Source organism: Zalophus californianus, chromosome 10 (assembly GCF_009762305.2).
Source record: "Zalophus californianus isolate mZalCal1 chromosome 10, mZalCal1.pri.v2, whole genome shotgun sequence".
Taxonomy (NCBI): Eukaryota; Metazoa; Chordata; class Mammalia; order Carnivora; family Otariidae; genus Zalophus; species Zalophus californianus.
In genome coordinates, this window is record NC_045604.1 from 43,573,397 (window position 1) to 43,594,030 (window position 20,634).

Genomic DNA, 20,634 nt, shown 5'->3' on the forward strand with positions numbered 1-20,634 from the left:
CTCCCAGATCAATCAGGATTTCTAATATTGACAGGAAGAATTTAAAAGGAGCACTGAAAGTCTGCGTGAAACCTTTTCTCTGCAAAAGACCCTTCTCTCTTCCTCACCCCTGCTCTCCCACTCCCATGTATTTCAATGGCACTAGGATTTCAAAGCCCGATGAATTTGGACTTGCTTGTGATGAGAAGAAAGCAAGAGCTAAAAAGTTTGGCCGGCGTCAAGGTGTCCTTCCCACAGGGAAATATGCATGATTATTTCTGCAATTTGGAGGGGGTGGTGGGTTTGGGAAAACAGAAGAGGAGAGACAGCAGAAATGCATTCTAGTAAAACCCACACCCAGCCAGAAACTGAGGAGTGTGATACAGCCGGGGTAGTAAACCCCCAAAATAAAAAACAACAAGAAAACACAAAACTCTGCCAACTCAAGTGACTAACAAAATGCACAGAATATTCATTTGACAGATAACTAAACCAAGACTCTCCAGCGACTTGGGGGGGAAGGTCATTTAATTTTATAAACAAGATCTAAGATGGACACTAGACTGTCATTCCCACTGAGCCCATCACTCCAACTCCCTAAACTAAATTCTTTCTTGCTAAAACTGCTGAAACATGAAGGCTTCTTGGGACCATCCTTTCAACCCAGAACACAGAAAAGAAGGCCCTCTTCCCACTACATTTAAATTACATCTTGTTATCTGTATACTCCCCTAAGCAGGAGGCTCTGTGAGCGTAGGGACTGGAGCTGTCTGGGACACCCGGCATAGTACCTGGATCATGGTGGGCATTTGGTGCCTCTTTTGCTAAATGGATGATTTGCCGCAACATGACGAAACCTGAATTCTACTTACACTTATGGGACAGAAGCACGTCAAAGGAATCTGCCCACCTCGTGGCTTCTTCTGTGGATAGTCTCCTAGGAAAGAAGAAACATCTCTCTTGAGTATTTCTGAAATGACCCTCCTTCTCCATCAGCAACCACTGAGATTTGCTCGGGGAAACAAATCAGAACAATGGCGGGCGGTTGGGGCGGGGGTCGTGCAAATGAAAACCACCCCTGGATTCCTGCAAGTCTGTTGCTGTAAATGTGTACATTCTTAACTAACTGATGGCAAACCTCAGTACTGGAATTCAATGTATTTGTATATTGGCTTTCAGTCTAAAAAACCAAGCTAAATAAGCTCAGGATATAAAGTTGTCAAGATAACAATGGAAAGAAATCAGCCTTAGCGTCAGAAAAAGTAGGCTGAGCTCCCGACTCCATATTTTACCAGGACCTTAATCTCTTCACCTCTGCAATGGGGATCACGATGCCCACATCCCCGAACCCCGTGAGGGTTAAATGAGGTACATCTATGACATCATTGAAACCAGTAGTTGCCCAGTATAGGCACTGAATCCAAATTATCTGAACCTAAGCAGAGTTTTAGAATATATTTGAGTGTTTGTTTCCAAACTGAGACCTCAGACTGACAACTAAGTAGAACCAAGAAGCATCCTTCACCACAGCTTTATAAGAATGGTGGATAATACAGTTTTCTTAAAAGTAAAAAGAGGGTCCCTATTCTGAGTTAGGTCACACATTCTGAAAAGGAAAATTCACATCCATGCCTCAGGGATATAAAAGGAGCCGCCAAGTGGCAGGGATTTATTGTCCCTCGGCTCATCTGGTCAACAACTCACTAGAGGAGAACAGGTCCTACAGCCCAGTGGTGGGCGCCCCACGGTGAGCACCCTGGGAATGCCATGTGGCCAAACTACTCACTTTAGAGCACGGTTGGGTTTGTCGGGAAGAATAGCTGTGAAATCGCTACACGAGTCTGACTTGTGAGACAGGCATCCCAGGCGGGTCCTCATTCCTTTGTTCCTGCAACAAGAACAGGGGCAGAAGAACGGGAAACTGTCATGATCATAGCTGTCAGCTCTATAAAGGGCCCCCAGGGACTCTGCTGCAGGAGCCCACACTGCCTCCCCTGACCCCCCATCCTTCCCCAGGGCGTCCCTAAAGATTTCATGAACAAGAGGAGAAATACCTAGAAGATCAAGGGATATATATACTCACTCCCTAACTTGACTCCTGGCATAGTAGTAAGTACCCTACCCCTAGAGGCTTAATGCTCTTTCCCAAAGCTAACATGCAAGTTGATAGTAAGTCAATGAAGGTCATTATCTTGGAAGAATTTCTAAATTAAGATTCTCTGTAGGGAAAGGAAATACAGTGAAGACAAAATAACAATCCACATTTTGCTCTCCCAACAGGAGGGCAAGACAGCCGCAGCTCCTAATTGCAAAGCCCCAGAAGAGGTACCCACACGCATGCACGCACGCACGCACGCACGGAGAGTAGACGGTTGCTTGCATAATACAGAGGTGCATATCACAGAACCTCCAAGCACAAACGAAGCTTCCAGGCAAATTAATTCTGACTCAGGTGCTCCCCACTCATCCCCCAAACCTGGGGGTACAGATGCATGAATGACTACAGACCAGCCAGGACCAACACCTGTAGGTGAGGGCCAGAGCAGCTGGTACAACCAGCAGCTAAGAACCAGGGCCCCTTTCTCCGCCGTTCTTTTAGTCACTTAACTAAGCTTTCATATTCCTATTTGTATTTTGGCTTCTCTCAATCAACCTGTTTAAAACTTTAGCATGTATCTTTAAAATTCTCATATTTTTTTATTTTCCTAAGGACCAGACATTTACATGTTATCTGTTATGGAAGGTCCGATGAGGAATTACACTAGTGTCTCTCTCCAACGTCCAACATTAGCCCCTTTTTACCTTTAACCACAGATCAGCAAACTGTGTCCCTGAGAGATGCCTGTTTGTGTAAATAAAGTTTTATTGGAACACAACAACACCCATTTATTTACATATTGTCTAAAGCTGCTTTCGAGCACCAGGGCCGAGTTGGGTGGTTGCAACACAGACTCTATGGCCCATAGAACTCAAAATATTTACTCTCTGGCCCCTGACAGAGTAAGTTTACTGACCCCTGACCTTTAACCCATGGCAGCTCTTCACATGGAGAGCAAAGGGAAGTGGGAAGGGTTGGCTGTAATCCAATCAGGACCAAAGAGTGACTTATAAAAGGGCACTGCCACATGCACGCTGGTAACAATGTGCCAAAGAAATAGTCCCAGAGATGTAATTCTCCACGTGGAAAGGAAGTCCTTCTAGCGTGGCTTTCCCTTCCCCTAATTTGTGAATCCCGGGGCCTGGGCAGAGACGCTAGAGGCTGTCCAATTCAATCTCTTCCTTCCACTCTAAATGGGCATCCATCCCTGACCCACGCTAGTTATTCCCAGAAATCTTATCCAACAAATCTAGTGGGATGGTATTATATTTGGCAAGGATGGACAACATTTGTATTCCACAGCCCATCTCCAAGAGCCTTTTAAAGCTGGAACATCCAAGTTCCCAGAAATATCCCCTCTCCTGCAGAAAATTGGGCCTGCACGTCCTGTGCTGCCACCTCTTATCTCAGCCAGGCGCGTGATGAAGCCATCGATTTTGTGGCGTTTCATAAAACATTGGCAATAGATCTTCTCTCTCCTGCGATGGTGAGCATCCTATGTCCACTCACTCTTATAAATCACAGGGTGCTCTGACCCCAGGTCATGTGAGCAACTGATTAAGCACCCTAGAGTCACCACATTCTGTGAATTCAAGTAAAGGTCTTGCTTGGGCTGCACCAAGGCCAAAACCCAACTTCCAGTGAGTCAGTTCACTCCTCCGTGCCCCAGGATCATCAATCACAGAATAGTCAGGTCGATGCCCCCAAGAGCAATTAAGAGAACTTCAAAAAAATGGCAAATCCACACAAGCCATCTAACAACGTTTAGCAGGGGCTAAACCCTTTAGATGTAAAGGGTATACTCGTTACCGAGACAACAGTGGTTCTCCCCAGTAGTTTGCAAAAATCTTCCACAAAATATTCTTTGGGGCCCAGTGGTTTTGATTTTCCATCTGGTCTAGCTGAGATCTGAATTATAACCTTGTTAGTTAGGTTTGAAATAATGGAAGCAGAAGTGAGAGTCAAAGGTTAAGATTACTTAAAAAGAAAGGAGGGAGGGAAGGAGGGAGGGAGGGAAGGAGGGAGGAGGGAGGGAGGAAGGGAGGGAGGGAGGAGGAGGGGAGGGAGGGAGGGAAGAGGGAGGGGAGGGAGGGAGGGAAGAGGGAGGAAGGAGGGAGGGAGGGAGGGAGGGAAGGAGGAAACAAAAGTAAAAAGAAGTAAGCTTTCCCTTGTCTTTCTTTCCTGTGCCAGGACCCTATAGAGGTCCCTAAATAGTTTGATGCAAGCTCATGCACAGTCCCACCCCATGAGTCCCCCCAGTCAATGGCACTGCGGTAGGTCCAGCTTGCAAGGCCACGACTTTGCAAGAAGAGTCCCAAGAAGAAGAGCACCGTCCACACCAATGGCCTGAGGGGACGGACCACCCATGGGAGGCTGGGGCAGGCTCACACGGCAGGGGGTGGGAAGGGGCAGAGAGGGGGAAGGGCAGGGGCAGGGAGACAGGTGAGCATCATTACCTGCGTGGCATCAGTAAAGCGGCCATACAGGCACACGCTTACGGTTAACCCTCTGGCCGGTGTGCAGGGACGTCAGGGCGGGAGATAGGACTGCGGGGCACAGGGATTTACCCTTTCACGTCCTCTCACCTAAAATCAAAGAATCTGCTGTAAGAGGGGAGGGGCCCTCTCTTATCTGACTGTGCTACAAATCCTCTTGGATGGCTTTCCTCTGACAGAGGGCCTCCCCCTGCACAGCCCCTTCCCCACAAATGCCTGCTTGTCCTGACAAAGGGCGACCAGCTACGGATGACCCGGGACAAATTGCTGGCTGGATTCGCATTGCTGCCTGTGGTCAGGAACTCCTATTTCTCCAAACACTGGCCATGACCGTGAAGTGGGGCATATTGCCCCAGGGGAGGAAGGCTCGGCCTGGCAGGCCAAAAATTACTGTTCTCTTTGTCTTTTTGCAGTGGGGCCCAAGTGACCAGCCAGCCAGGGATGGGGGAAAGGGGGGGGAGGTCAGCGCTTGCTCCAGAATTCCTTGATTGGCTGCTCTTCTGATCCTGGCCTGCCTCTCGGGAACCCGTCCTGGAGTTCTGGAGCTTTGGGAGGGTGTGAGCAGGGGGAGGGTGGAGTAACTCCAAGGGAGACTTGTCAGGCCCCTGTCACCGCACAGGCCTGCTCCTTTGCAGGATCACAGGCAAAAGCTGAAGAAATGAATATGCAAGCCACTCTCTCTTGCCCAGATGGAGGCCACCCGACCTTCCTCAGCCTGGGACTGGCCCATTCCAGACCCAAAGCGGGAAAGTCTGGAAAGGGGATACTGAGGTTGAGGGCTTGTTGACTGATCATCTCTCTCTCCTGAGGGTCCCCGTCTCAGTGCTTCAAACCCTTTGTTCCCACAGAAATGATAGGAAGAATCACGTGAAGAGAGCAGCCTATCCGTAAAGGGCTTCCCTGGGGAACCCTGACACCAAACATAGAATCCATTTTAAAAGAAACCTAATTTAGATAGATAAGGCCCCTATTGGATCTACCCCGTTTAAATTAGTTTGGTATTACATGGAATATTTCACAAATACTTTAAAAAAAAAAACACCTTCTCTAATAATACCAAAATTCATAAAATTAAAAGATTGCTTTGTTAAAACTAAAAAAAAAAAAAAAATAGCTAGACTTTGTATCAAAGCTCATCCTCCAGGAGACTGGGCTTAGACTGTGTTCCCTAACAGTAGGAACAATTCCTTAATCTTTGTCCTAAAGGTGCATCTACTTGCCTGCCCAGGAGTCAGGAAATCGAAGCCCTTCCCAGGTTTACAGTTCTCTTCCAGCTGTGAGAAGTCACTGTTTGGGGCACCTATGCCTCATTTTCTCTTGCTTATGGTCTACCGCCCAGAGGAGGGGAAACCCGTGCCAGGGGCCTTCATTACGCTGGTGCTGAACAGAACCAAGGATGACTCCCCCACAGACAGAGCAGGCAAGGTCATTTGGGGCAGGTATTACCAGACCTGCAGTCACTGCCTTGTCGCTCTTCCCGTTCCCACTGCTAGCTCACCCTGGCTTGCCGGGACTGCTTCCATGCCTGCCTCTCTCCCTCCCAAATCCAGCACTGCCCACCATTGCCCCTCAGACCTTCCACCCTCCCTTCACTTAGCCTTGACTTCAATTCAATCAGAATCTGCAGGAGACTCTGGCCCCAGCTTCCTCATTCATCCCAGCACCTTGGGGCTCTAATTCCATCTGGCCCTTGACTTCTGGGGGATGGAGTTTGGGGTCCCCAGGGCCCAGGAAGGCCCACGGCAATGTGCCCTGTTAGGTGGACATCAAGTGACAGGTGACTCTGAGGCAGACAGGATGGGACATAATGGAAAGAGGGAACTCAAGGAAAAAAAACAAAGGTTAAAAAGCAAAGAGCAGCGATTTTTAAAGAGGGGAAGAGAAACTAAGAGTCTCAGCGGGGAGAAAGCAATCAATATGCATGGAGAGGCAGGTTAATTAAATATGGATAATGCAATCAGCCCACATGGGCACTTTGAAGAGGAAAGAGAAAAGCAAAAGCAATACTCACTGTCTTTGACCAGTCCTCATGGCCTGCGGGTCTTTGCCAACAGGGTGGTCAGAGAGGCTGTGGGTTAAGGAGTTCTGGGGAAAGAGTAGATCTTTCTTTTAGCAGTCAGATCCTTGATGGGTGAAGAACATGTGTGCATGAATGCACAGGCACAGTCGTGCGTGCACACACACACACACACACACACACACGCATGCATGCACAACACACCTCCCACCACTTCAGCCGGGCAGCAAGCGGGCCCCGCTGAAAGCTCTTCTCTCTGCTTGTCACATCCAGTAAATACTGAAGCAGCCTACACCCAGCGGGCGGCGGCTCAGCTCCCGGGCACAGTCTGCACGCCCATCCTCATTGGCAGGATGCAGGAGGTGCCCCTGAGCAGAGCTCGCCTGGCACTCCTCCCGTACCTTCCTCTTCACTAACCTGCTTCCTTGCTGCTCTGGCTGCAGCTCCGGGAGAAGTCCCCACAGCCCAAAGCTGCCTCCCTCTGCACCCAGAGGCTGGGCAGGGGGCAGCGAAGCCGTCGGTATTAACTCTTTCTGGCCACCAACGAGCTGAAAACCAAGTGTCCAGGGGGGCCTCTTCTAATGAGCTCTGCTGCTGGCTGAAGGCTGGTTGCTGCTCAGGGAGCAGGGAGCATAAAGATCTTGCCCCAGACAGCTGCTGACAGCAGGAGCCAAGCCGAATCAAATCTCCTAATGAGCCAGGAGGAGGGGGGCTGTCTTGCTGGGTGTGATGTGATGTGATAAATGCAGAGAGCAAGAAAGCTACGGGGCAGGTCACACATCTAAATTCCACCCCCTTTCTCCCAATTTCTATTGTGCTTCACTACCAAGCCAAACCACACAGCCCTGAAATTACCCCCTCTGCCACATCTCAACTGTCCCCCTTACTCGACAGAGGCATTTCTCCCCCAGTCTATCTCTACTCCCACCCCCCAGCACCAAACACACCACTCCTCACTTCTTAATGAGAAATTTCCACCTCCTCTGCCTCCTCAAAACATGTAGATTTCCAACTCTGTGCTCCTGGTTTTTCCTACAGTGGAAATTCACCTCTCTCCCTCATCCATCACCTAGCGACTTCCCCCTGTTTGCATTTGTTATGGAGTGAGACTTTTCCCTTTGTTCTGCCCAATCGGCACATTATCCCTAATTTTTCTGTCTTCTGCAATTGTTTCTTCCAAACGACCTTACCCACATAGATCTTCACACTGCCTGTTTCAGTTCCAGAAGGAGGACTGTCGCTTCCTGCTTGCCCTAGTAGTGTAGTTCTCCGAGTATGGTCCTTGGACCTGCAGCGTCAGCATCCCCTGGGAATGTGTTAGAAATGCAAACTCTCAGGCCCCACCCCCAGACCTATAGAATCGTACTCAGGGGATGGAGCCCAGCCTCCCAGGTGATTCTGATGTATGCTAAAGTTTGCAAACCACTGCCCTGGGACAAAGCTTCCCTTCTCCCCATTCCACTCCAGTCTCCTGCTCCCACTCAGGAACTAGCTCCAAATTCACCTAGCCTTTACCATAAGTCATTTTGGACACCCGGAAGGCGGCATTTGCTGGAGGCAGCAGAAAACTCTATGGAAAGTGATGGCTTGGTACTAAAAATATTAGATTGCATTTATTTAACCTTCTATAAGGTAGAAACATGTTCATGTATTGTTACTCAACAACCCTATTCCATAGCCAGAGAGAATATTATCCCCGAGTTACAGAGGAGAAACTTGAGGCAACTCAATGACCAGACTTGTTTTCTTAGCACTCTTATAGCAGAGCTCTTCCCACCACGTCATGCCGGGACCCAGAATTCCTGGCAGATCTATTGGTGGCATACCCTGTATTCTCACAGTGACATGAGTCTGCTGCAACCCCACGTTGCCTGACGAGAGGATGAAATAAAAAGTCTGATGCTGCCTCCACAGTGACTCATTGTCTCTCTCGCAAAATGTCCACAGTGTGCCTCTGTTAGGTAAAGGGAACTTAGTGTTATGAAATGAGACGCAAAAGAAATGTTTCCCTGCGTTGAACACCAGTGCTAGCCAGGGTTTAGAATTGAAGCATAAAGAGAATCCTTTGCTTCTGGACATATTCTTGATACACTGCCCCATACCAAACAGGTTCACAGATAAACTGGGAATGAAAGCCCAGTGATAAGCACTTCCCTAATCCAAGATTAGGTTATATGGTAAGATGGAGCCTCCCAGATTCCATGCACACAGCCATTGTCCAACAAGCCCTCGGTATGTGCCAGGTACTGGGCTAAACATTGCGCTACTGGTAACTCTCTCAACAAACTTAAAAGGCTGACATCTTTATCATCCCCATTTTACAGATGGAGAAACAGAGACAAATCAGTTACAAGTGGCAGAGCTGGTGCCTGATACCAAGCTTCCTGTTCCCAACCCTTGCTCTGCCCCTTGCTTTAACACAAAGGTGGTATCATCACGGGACTCCTCGTTCAGTGCTAAAATAGTGAAATAAAGGCCCCCTCCGAGTCTCATGCTGCCCCATTTGGCATCCAGGATTTAAAGGCACTGAGGAGATAGGGCAGGGCTGTGGAAGGGCCCAAGTCTCAGGTGGGGGCTGACTAATATTAACCAGGCATCAGAATCTTCAATTAGCCTTTGGAGAAATAATACAGTCCTAGGAAGTCAATAAGCCAACCCAAATGTTTAAGGAAAGATAGAATTATTACTAACATTTTAAGAAAGAGCAGGAATATAAAGAGCCGAGGGATAAGAGTATGTGGACATGCATCTAGCAGGAGTAAAAAGAAAAAATTAAAAAATTTTTTTTAAACCAAAACACTCCTGAACACCAAAGCATAACCACACAGCACCCTAGTTCAAGAAGCACAGACCTAGTACAGGCCCCCTCTCAGGGGAGGCCTCTATGTTAAATCTTCCTTTCTGTAGAGGCAGGTGCATAAAGAATTCCAGGGGCTGGGGTGGGGGGGTGAGAATTAAGCAGAACCGAGGGGGTAAGCATTCTGGCATGGTCTCCTTTCCTGAAGGAGAGAGATAGGCAAAGGCAAGCAGGCTGGAGTACTAGTGAGAAAGGCACGCACCTACTTGGACTCTGTGTCCCAGGGCTTATAGCCCTGGCCCAGGAATAGAGAGCTCTGGATTCCTTTCTGGTTGCTGCTCCTGAGTTTCTGGCCGGAGACTGGGCACAGCACGTCTCCGCTGGCAGCGACATTTGGTTTTTCCCAGGAAAACAGGCATTACAAGCCCTGCTCTGGCTTCTCAGGCTGCCCTGCACCTCTCAGCTCTTCCCATTCTCCGTTTGCTCCTCTTGGGAAATCCAACCTTCCCAGGCCTGCGCCGCTGCATCTCTCCGGCATTGGTGCTTAGTCCTGCCTCTCATGAGCTCCAGACTGGCTTTTCCAGAGGACAGCTAGACAACTCCATCCCTCTCAGACTCTGCAGATGTAACTGTGTCAGAAACAACCACCTTTGCCTCCAAATCCTTCCTTCCTGCCGGGCCCCCTATGCTTGCTAATAAAATAACTCTGTCCTAGCCCCTCGAGGTAATACGTATAGGTATCTCTGGCTTCTTTTTCTCTTTTGCCTTGTTGAATTGATTTTTAACACTTCTCATTATATTTCTGAAATATTTCTCAACTTTATCCACCCCATCCACTGACACCGCCATTCGGAGGTTATTGGGCACCCACCACGGCGCATGCCTCTTCCACGGTGTCCTAAGTAACTGATCTTCCTGCCCCCATGTCATTGCCTCCCCCATTCCCCATAAACCTCCTGGCACGCTACACTACTACCAGAGTTACCCACTGAACAGGTACCATAAATGGTCTGTATAGTAATTTTTGATGGGCTTCATGGTAGCAATTTGTCCTGCCTGACATTCTAACAATTCAGTCCCATTTACCTATCCAGGCTTATATCCCGTTGTGCATACACACATGCACACACACAGGCCTGATTCCTCTGCTGCCCCCTCTGCCCAGAATGTTCCCCACCCTTGCCCCCGGATCTGCCTCTTAACTCCCAGTTCCTTCTCTAAACCTAATACCTGCAAGATAAAAATTCCCCTTTCCAGAGCTTTTCACAACCGCCTCAATCAGAAGGAATTCCTCCATCCTAACACCACCACCACATTGCTGTGTGACTCTCTGACAGCCCGTAACATAATCTGTAGTTTATCCTTGTGATTTATGTTTTCTGATCCTCCCAAATGACTACGTGTCCCACAAAGACAGACTCTCTGACTTACTCCCCTTGCTATCAATTTTCATTGCCTCGTATGAAGCAAGTGTTTAATAAATGTCAGCTGCATTTGATTTTGAGTTCATGAAAAAAATCTGAAAAATCACCGAGGATTCCTTATGGCGGAGGCACTTTAGACTTCTGCAGTCTCCGGGTCAAGTCTGAAATCGGTCTAATGCTAATGACTCTCAGGGGCAGCCGCATGGGTACCTAAGGCATTTGCAAACTATTATTCCCCACAGCCTGGTCAGGGCAGGGTGGAATTAATCAAGAGGAAAAGGAGCACCTGGCATTGTCACACAGGCCACAAAAATGTAATTAAATTGAAGATAAAGGGAATTAAAGTCTGCAATATAATATTTTTAAAAGCCATGTTATAGAGGTGCAGGTTTATTGCCAAACGCCTGCTGTGTGTTTATTTAATCAACATACCACCTAAGACAGTAGCATATTAAAAGCTTTTAATAAAACAGTCATTCAGATATTAGATTTGAATTCTGGTCAGCATGCTAAAGCTCTTCCACAAATCTTTTAAAAGCAATTTCCACTTCGTAGCTTCCTAGTAACGGCAGAAACATGAATCAACATATGCTGCATTGATTTGGGGTTTCCATGGAGACTGGAAGGACACAGGGAAAGGAAGGACAGAAAGAGGCCACTCGGCCCAAAATTCTACTAAAAAAAAAAAAAATACGTCTCGATTTCATTCCTCTGAGTATTAACAGCCTCATTTCCTGCTCATCAGTTCAAGCATCCGGATACTTAATTTGTAATAAGCCTGCTCAACTTCTCACAAGGAGCATCAGAAGGGTTGTGGAAAGAAGTCAGCAGTCAAAGGTGTCAGCCCATGAGGCTTGCAAAGAGAACTGAACAAGCACAGGATCTGGAATGGGAGGAAAGGACCTCTGGTCCTAATTCTGTCATTAACTAGCTCTGTAACACTAACTACCTTAACTAGTTAGCTATGGGATCCCTAACACAATGAAAAGAGTTGAATGTCAATTCCTTCTTCTGTAAAACCCAAATTACCTGTCCTGTCTGTTTTCCAGAATGGTTGTAAGAAAGAAATAAAAAAGTCTGTGGGAATGAAAATACCTTGCAAATTCTAGTCCACTGTATTACCCTACCACAGACGGTCCCCAACTTACGATGGTTCCACCTATGATGGTTCCCTTCTGATTGTCTGACTTTACCACAGTGAGAAAGTGATACGCATTAGGTGGAAACCACACTTTCAGTTTTGCATTTTGCCCTTTTTCCCAGGCTGGTGATATGTGGGATATCAGGGTGCTCTGTCGTGATACGGCTCTGTGGCAGCAAGCCACAGCTCCGTCAGTCACGTGATCACCAGAGTCAACAACTGATACACTTACAACGACCCTGTACACTTACAACCATGCTGTTTTCCACTTTCAGGGCAGGACTCAATAAGTTACATGAGATATGCAACACTTTATTTTAAAATAGGCTTTTATGTTAGATGATTTTACCCAACAATAGCTAATGTCGGTGCTCTGAGCATGTTTCAGGTAGCCTAGGCTGAGCTATGATGTTTTGTAGGTTAGGTGTATTAAATGCATTTTCAACTTATGATATTTTCAACTTATAATGAGTTCCTCGGGACATAACCCCATCCTACGTCGAGGAAAATCTGTGTTATGCTTGGTGACGCTCTGAGCTTCTTTTTAAACGGAATTCTGCCAACAAGCAAGTATATGCGAAAATTTTTTTTAAAAAAGAGAGAGAGAAGAGATTGCTGATTTAGTGGGAAGTAGACTGACCTGGAAAAAAGAAGAGTGGGTTGGACCAGCCTGAGTTTCAATCCCCACTCTGTAATCTTCCAGATCTGTAACTATAGGTATATTACTCTCCTTGAGTCATTTTCATCGCAGGTAAGAAGATCACAGTACCAATGTCGTAGGCTTGTTAAAGGATTGTTATACATATTAACTGAGGGATTCGCGCAACGCTTAGCAAATGGCAAATGAGTGTTTAGTGTGAGCCAGTAATATTAGCTATCTCATCTGCTTCGTTAGATGTAAAACGGGAATTAGAATTCCTACTCCTTCCTTACTTCACATAGAGGATTACTTGGATGACATCTGCTCAGCTCTTTGATAAACTGCTCCGGAAAAGGCACTGAATAAATACAATGTTATTATTTAAAGATGCATGTTTACTACCTGCTAACGGAGGTGAAACAAAATGAAACACGTTTGTGAGGATTTTCAAACGCCTAGGAGTCTAGGCGGAGAGGAGGTGACATGTGTCTGCTACATTTTCATTCTCTTTTGTTCCTCTCGAGCTTTCATTTGTCTCCTTGCTACTTACTCACAGCAGCCTTTTCTTTTTTCTACCTCTCCTCTCTCTTTACTATCTTTATACTTCTCCTTTCAAGTGTGTCTAGAAGGAATTTTAAAATTAAACTTCAGAGACTTTGGGGTCTAAACTGAAGTTGTTCCTTAGGCCTACTAAAATTAAATGGTACACCAACATGGGGCAAAATGACACAAAATCAGGAGACATCATAGGATTATAGGAATTACAGGACTGTCCCTCTGACAGTGGTCACCAGTGTTAGATATATATCTATATATTTAAAGAAACACATCAACCAAAAGCAGTATGTGAGATAGATTTGGGATCCTGATTCAAATTTAAAACTATAAAAAAATCAGGAGACAATTTGGGGAAATTTGAGCACTGATTAGGTATTGATATTAGTGTGATATTGATGTTGAGGTTATTTGTTTTTAAGCAACTTATTAGTTAGAGATACATTCTGACATATTTAGAGTTGAAATGATATGCTATCTGGAAATTGCTTCAAAATCATCTAGGGTAGGAAGTGGGATGTAGTACACAGGTGCTCATTGTTCTATTCTCTTGACTTGTGTATATTTGAAATTGTGCATAAAAATGTTACAAACGGTGTGACCACTGACAATATGTGCTTCAGGCAAATGAGCCTACAAAGTGTAAACTTTTAGTGCAAGGAAACTGAAATATAGAAAGAGGCCATTTGAATGGGAATTGATTTCCTGTATTGTAAGTTTTCTTCCCCATGAATAAATCCATTTTCAGAAAAGCCTTGTATTTGACTTCTAGGGAGCAGGTGCCAAAATTCATAGAGATTTAGAACGGGTATGACTCTTAGATATCACCTACAGAAATTAAATTTTAAAGAATTTGCCCAAGAAATCACACTTTTTTTTTTTAAGATTTTACTTATTTATTTGAGAGAGAGACAGAGATAGCAAGAGAGAGCATGAGCAGGGAAGAGGGGAAGAAGCAGGCTCCTCGATGAGCAGGGAGCCCGATGCGGGGCTCCATCCCAGGATCATGACATGAACCGAAGGCAGAAGCCTAACCAACTGAGCCACCCAGGCGTCCCCCAAGGTCACATTTCTTAAGGCATGGCCGGAACTCCAGCCCAGAGCTCCAGGGGTGGAATCCCACTACATCCTATCTTCCCACTGCTGAGCTGCCCACCCACACATCCAGAATCTAGGGCGATAAGTCAACCTCAGATGAAGATACAAATGATGATCTGTTCACTTACCTCCCCAAACCTTCTCCACTCCTATCATAACCAGAGACTTAAACAGTAAACTTGGTTTTTATGAACTAGTGTGATCTAGTCCAGTGGCCAGCAGCCGAAGGGCAGAAAGCCACACAGTTTAGGGAAAGAGAGGGCAACAAGCACAATCCTTCACACACCCCCAGCCGGATCTCCTGTTTCACCAAGATAACCGAGGCCTCAAGTATGAAATATCTCAACCTCTTTCCCTGTCTCCTCCCCTGCAAGTCTATCCACATTTACACACAAGCTTACGTCCTACCCACCACTCACAGATGTGTCTACTGAAGGTAAATCCTTCCTCCTCTTGCCCTGAGCCCCTCCTTCCCACCTGCCCAGCTTTATCAACCCTTTATTTTTACTGTCCTTCTCCCATGTTATTCTACACTTACAAATAAAAATAATTCCATTTAGAAAAAAAATTCTCTCCGGGGGCCGGGGGGGGGGGGTCCTCCTTTTGTCAGTAAACTACCTGAAAACATTTCCTGTTTCCCTCCTTCCTATCCCTTCATCAGACCTTTACAATTTTGGCCTCCATCCCTACCAATTCACTGAAAGAGCGACCTCTATATTGTGAGGCTCAGCGGTCCAACGGTCCTTGTCCTTATGAACCTCTTAAGCTGCATTTGCCATGGTGACCATTCAGTTCAGGTACCTCCACCCCCTTGACCTCCTCAGCTTTACACTCTCCTAACTGGCCTTCCTGTTGGTCTCCTTTGCTGGCCCTTCCTCTGCCTACCTTATAATGCTGACGTTCTCCTACCCTCTAGCCTTGGTTTCCCGCACTTTTCTCCTTAAATGCACCTTGAGCAATCTCATTCTTGCCCATAGTCCCAACTACATCGGGTATACTGACCATTTCTGAATATTGTCCACTAATTCTGGTCCCTCTTCCAATTATATAGATTTTTATGGCCCATGGATTGCTGAACATACCCCTCAGGTATCCCACAGACACAACAAATACAAATACATCTAAAAATTGAGCACATCATAGTCCCTTCTTTTTCCGACCCGTTCTATCCCCCACCCCCATCCCCCGTGTCACCTCACACACACATACAGATCTTCTTCCTCTGGAATTCCTGGTCTCAGTTTCTGACACCACCATCCACTGAGTAACTCAAGCTGGAAATAGGGAAGTAATTAGACAAGACTCCTTTTCTCTCATCTCCTATAGTCAGCCAATTACCAAATCATACTGATTAAATCTCCCTCGCAATTTTCCCATCTGTCCCCTCCTCTCCATCCTTACTAGTACTGCTCTGCTCCATGTCCTGCTCCATGGTCCCTGGTTCTTGTCCTCAATGTCTTTTGTCTCTGTGATCCAGACATGCTTCTCTACATCAGAACGTGCTGTGATTAGGTGCCTGCAAGTCTCTTCTCCTAACTGGACTCTTAAGTCCATCAAGAGCAGGAAAGTGTTTTCATTCATTCATTCCTTCATTCATCCACTTATTCAACTAATATTTAGGTATCTCCTATGTGCCAAGCAATGTACCAGGCATAGTACACTACCTATGCACATTGCATATGTGAAAGCTGTATTTTTCATCTCTATATCTCCCACATCTAGCACAGTGCCTGGAACCAAGAAGATGCTCCATAAATGTTTGTTGAACCTAACTGAACCAGCCAGCAGACAGGTGAGTGAGACCATGTTTAGAGCAGGATACTGGCAGGGAGAGACAGCTTGAAGTCATAGAAATGGCACAGGCTCCAATGTCTAGTGACGAGGGTTCGAGTTCCCACTCTGCCCATTCATGGCTCGGTCATCTTGGCGGAAGGCCTTGCTTTCTTATCTATGAAATCAGAATTCCTAAGGCCATGCTCACCTCCTGTTTTATTGTAAGAATTCAGTGAGATAGATAAGCAAACATGGATTGTGCATTATTCAATCTCCATGAAGTCACATTGACAGCATTGGAGTCATAGAAAGCAGGGACCCAACACCACATGGAGGCGGGGGGTGGAGGCTGCAGAGGAAGGGGCAGGAGGCCAGAGAGACAGAAGCAGCAGGACCTAGTTTTCAAAGCCCTGGGGCTGCAATATCAGCACGAGGGGCTGCCACGATTGCAATGTGGCTCTCTCCTATCTCGCAGTGCCAGGGCGCTGGCTATCAATCTCTTCCCCTCCTTAGACAGTGACAAAAGCTTTACCACTTGCCATCAGGGTCTATTGCTGTGGGCAGAAAGCAGCTTCGGCCCTCTCCCCTCCTCTGAATACAAAACAAGCTCTTGCTAATCCTCCATTTTCAATGACTTCAGCCCATGGCTTTTATGTCCGCCCAGCTCCATTCTGGCCAGCCACTTGGAGTCACACGAAAAGGAAACTCCACGGCCATCAGACCGGGGATGGGCTCTGGCTCCGGTGCAGCAGGATAGTGGTAGGAAATAGTGGAGTGGAGTCCGGGCCACATCCTGGGACAGCTCTCCTGCTGGGATCTGCTCTTCCCTGCACAGAGCCCTCAGGGAAAGGAGGTGACTCGCTTTTGTACCTGTGCGGGGTGCACATTAATGTCTATACTGGGGGCAGGGGGAGGGGCCAGGGCTGTGTGGGTGCGCTCTGATGCACAAAGATGCTGAGCAAATTCTGACACTTTTCCTGGCAGGCGAGACAAGGCCTGGTAGGAAGGTAGGAATCTACCATAAGCCATTCAGCTTTTCTGAGGCCTTCTTCCTCCCAGGACTTTTGGTTGAAAAATTCAAAAGCCTTTTGGAAATTCCATACACAGCACACTAATAAAGGCCCTGATGAGAAGGCTGACGCTGCCTGGGCAGTGAAAAATATCCTGATCCCTGAGGCATGGATGGGAGCAAGGAGCAGTTCTAGCATCTCTGGAGATGGAGGTGTTTGGACAAAGAGGAAATTAAAAAGCACAAAACAGAGAGCCTGGGATCGGATAGGCAGCACAAAAACGCTAAGACATAAAGTCATTACACACAACAAAACTCACGTTTATATGGCACAGTCACAACCTCCAAATTGCTTTCCCTTCTCTGGCTGAATCTGATCAAGTTTCTTAGCCTCCAGGAGCCTCAGTTTGTTCCGGGAAGTTGAGAAGATGAAACAGCATAACATAGGGAAAATACCTAGCCACGCTGTCTGGTACACTGTGATCATTGGCAGCTACCATTATTCCTTTTAGTTTATCTCACAAACGCCTCTGGAGGTAAGCTGGGTGCTTGCTCCTGTGCCCATTTTATAGACCACGAAAGCAAAGCTGTTCAGTAGCCCTGAGTGAAGGGCCCGGGATAATTCCACTAATGGCCCTAGGGAGACTTGAACCCAGGACCCCCAGGGTTTTCCCTACTCTACACACATTAAAACAGACTCGGTTGCTGCTGCATACCCATCACTGAGATCCACATTTGCAGGATTTTTTTTTTTTTTTAATGGAAGTATAATGGGTTTTGTTCAGCCATCCATCCACACTCTCACTCAATCCCCTGGGAGTACCTGGCGTTTGTGAAATGGCTATCTATTTAATTCAGCTAGACAACAATTATGAGAAAGTTTTCAGATTCTTGTTAGGCACTGGGTGAAATTAAAGGAAAAAAGTGCCTGTCGGACCGGGTCCCTAGGAGCAGCTTACCGATGCCTGGCCCTGGGGGGCTACGGAGCAGTACAGACTCCAATCCCTGCTTACCCTACTCCTATCAACCTCCTCCAGGAACTCTACTCTGAGGATTGACCGGAGAGCAAACGGTTAATAAAAACTAGTTTACTGGATTGATTGAGTGCTCATGCGGCTATCATTCCCAAAAAAATAACAGCCATCAATAGCATCATAAATACCACATTGCACATTTACAGCTTTGAGATTTCCCCAAACATGTATAGGCTCTCATGATAACAGCTATCTTGCTGCCCCACTTTCCAGCACCCCCTCCCTCTTCCAAAAAAACCCTGAAGTTTTCCAAATCTGTACGAACAAATAATCCAAAAATAACCCAAGTTGCAGGCTGTGGTAGGCTTTCCTTATTTCACTAGGTTGAAACCCCAAGATCAGGACTTACAGAGACCTGAAAACCAGATTTTCAGTATGTGTGTGAAACAATGGATTGAGAGTGAATGGCTCTAACACAGAAAGAGAAAAGCCACTCTCCTCCTCTATGCCTCCCAAAAGTCACTACCGAGACAGCCCTCAGAAGGACCCATTTAGCTGATGCCAGGGACTCATTACCTCCTGTAAGTGGCAACTGTGTGCCCTCAACTCATTGCTTAGCAATTGGTGACCTGTTAAAAAAAAAGAATTGGTAGCTACGTGTGGTGATGGATGTTGACTACACTTATTGTGGTGATCACTTTGCAATACGTATGTATATAAAATCATTATAGTGAATACCTGAAACTAATATAATGTTACATGTCAATTATACCTCAGTTAAAAAAAAAAAAAACGCTTGCCCCAGCGAGTCTAGTTTTAAGAATACATCTAAGAAAACAATCCAGAAGGTGAGCAAAATTTTAACTATGATGTTATTTCAGTGTTGTATATAATAATAAAAAATTTTTTAATTAAAAAAAAAAAGAAATCAGCAACCTGCCAATGGATGTTAACTTGATTGCAGGGGGGGAGCCTTTCACAATGTATCTGTGTATCAGATCATCACATTGTACACTTTAAACATATCACAATTTTATTTGTCAATTCTACCTCCATAAAGCTGGGGGGGGGCGCGGAACACAGACGAAACTGGTGACCTCCCATGTATTTTAATCTCCCTCCGACTCATTGGGATGGTGAGTCCTTCTGCATCGAAATGTGTCACCAGTGTTAGTCACCAGCAACGCTGGAGACCTGCACGCTGACAAAACAAAACAGATGCTGTGGGCAGCCAGACGGCTGTGCAGGCGACCCACTTGAAACAGCGGCAGAAAAGACGTGAATGGAACGAAAAGAGACAGTGTCACAGTGCAGATATCAAACCTACGATATTTTCAGAGCTCCCGCAGGGCTCTGAGTGAAGAAACCACATCTCTCAGGGGGGCCAGGAAACAGGTTTCAGGGGACGTGGGGAGTCAGGACTGAGAAGAAGGGAGAACAAAAAAAGAACCTTTGCAGCTAAGTGCCCACTAAGTGGGAAGAACGGGCATAGTCCAGCACTCTTGCTCCTGGCAGGGGTGACAGGCTTGCCCCCCTCTGCAGAGCTCTGTTAGAGAATGAACGAGGACCGACAAGAGGACAGTGCCTTTTCTGCCCCGAGGTGCCCTGCACTTCTCACAAGACTTGTGGCTGGGGATGGCCAGTCCAGGGACCCATCCAGGCCCTGCTGGAAAGAGCTGCTCTCTCTTACCTGTCTGGCTGTGGGCAGTGCAGCGGGGAAGGTGTGGCTGGCCCCAGCCCCAGCTGGGCACGGCTCGGTGAGGCCCTGAGTGACAGAGTCAGCCACCTCCTGGTACATGGGAGAAGGTGGCGGAGGACGGCCCACCTCACCTCAGCGCCCCTAGCACAGCTGCTGCAACGTGCCGCCCGCTCCCCGCTCCCGCTGGCTCCCCGCTCCCGCTGGCTCTGCTCGCCGGGGCTTTGCATCTCATGAACAGGGAAAGAGCGAGAGGCAAGGGAAGGGGGTGGGGAAGCAGAGGGAGGGAGAGGGGCACTCTGACAGATGATGCGCACTGCCACGCAGAGTCGCAGAGTCGGGGGAGGACCCAAGACTGGAGCAGGATGGCACTGCCTGTGTGGCTCTCTCACTGACAGCTCGTCACTGAGGGGCCAGCTGCTCCAGAGAATTCAGGGAGAGGCAGAGAGCAGAGGGGGTGGCAGATCCAGGAGGTGGGGAGGGAGGAGACCCCGGATTGCACAGAGGGGAAGGAGGTGAAGTGGGGTAACTGGCACGGGGGAGAGAGGATCACCTGCTTTGGCTCAAAAACAGACCAGGTTGGAAGCATCACTTTATGAGGTGGTGTGGGGGAAAGACTGAAGCACCATATGCCTGGCCTGCCTTCAAGGTTGTCTCTGTCCCCACCCCCACCACCACCCCGTTCCATAACCAAAAAACAAGGCCACTCTGCCTTAGGAATTTGGAATGGCTAGATACTTTAGATCAAGGACAGCTCCAACTTTCTCAAAGAAAAGAAAAAGAATTGGCATGAAAGAGTATAATGCATGAAATATTTGGTGTCATATGTCACTCCACCCTGCAGGCAAGTCTGAGGGTCCCCTCCATCATCTGCCCAACATCTGACCAGGGGGCTGAGGTGGCAAGAGCAGGAGCAAGGGGGAGCACCCACCCACCAG

The 20,634-nt window shown here is 47.2% G+C and overlaps 1 protein-coding gene across 9 annotated transcripts in view; it reads right to left on the minus strand.

Moving 5' to 3' along the window:
- The window catches only part of RGS8 (regulator of G protein signaling 8), a 40,871-nt gene extending 20,990 nt beyond the window's left edge, over positions 1-19,881 (minus strand). For 3 of the 9 annotated variants that reach the window (XR_003523408.2, XM_027613966.2, XM_027613965.2), the window contains exons 1-4: positions 19,691-19,881; positions 6,584-6,657; positions 1,766-1,867; positions 852-916 (exon numbers count right to left, since the gene is read on the minus strand). Coding sequence is in view for 8 of the 9 variants with exons in the window: in XM_027613966.2 (XP_027469767.1) it covers positions 852-916; positions 1,766-1,867; positions 6,584-6,657; positions 19,691-19,798 (349 nt within the window). In the remaining variant the exon portion in view is untranslated. Of the gene's footprint in view, positions 1-851; positions 917-1,765; positions 1,868-4,533; positions 4,663-6,583; positions 6,658-6,793; positions 6,852-7,006; positions 7,049-7,779; positions 7,896-9,648; positions 9,680-19,690 lie in introns of those variants that run through there. The other 6 variants (XM_027613971.2, XM_027613967.2, XM_027613973.2 and 3 more) reach the window with 6 other exon arrangements.
- Between the last annotated feature and the right edge of the window lie 753 nt (positions 19,882-20,634).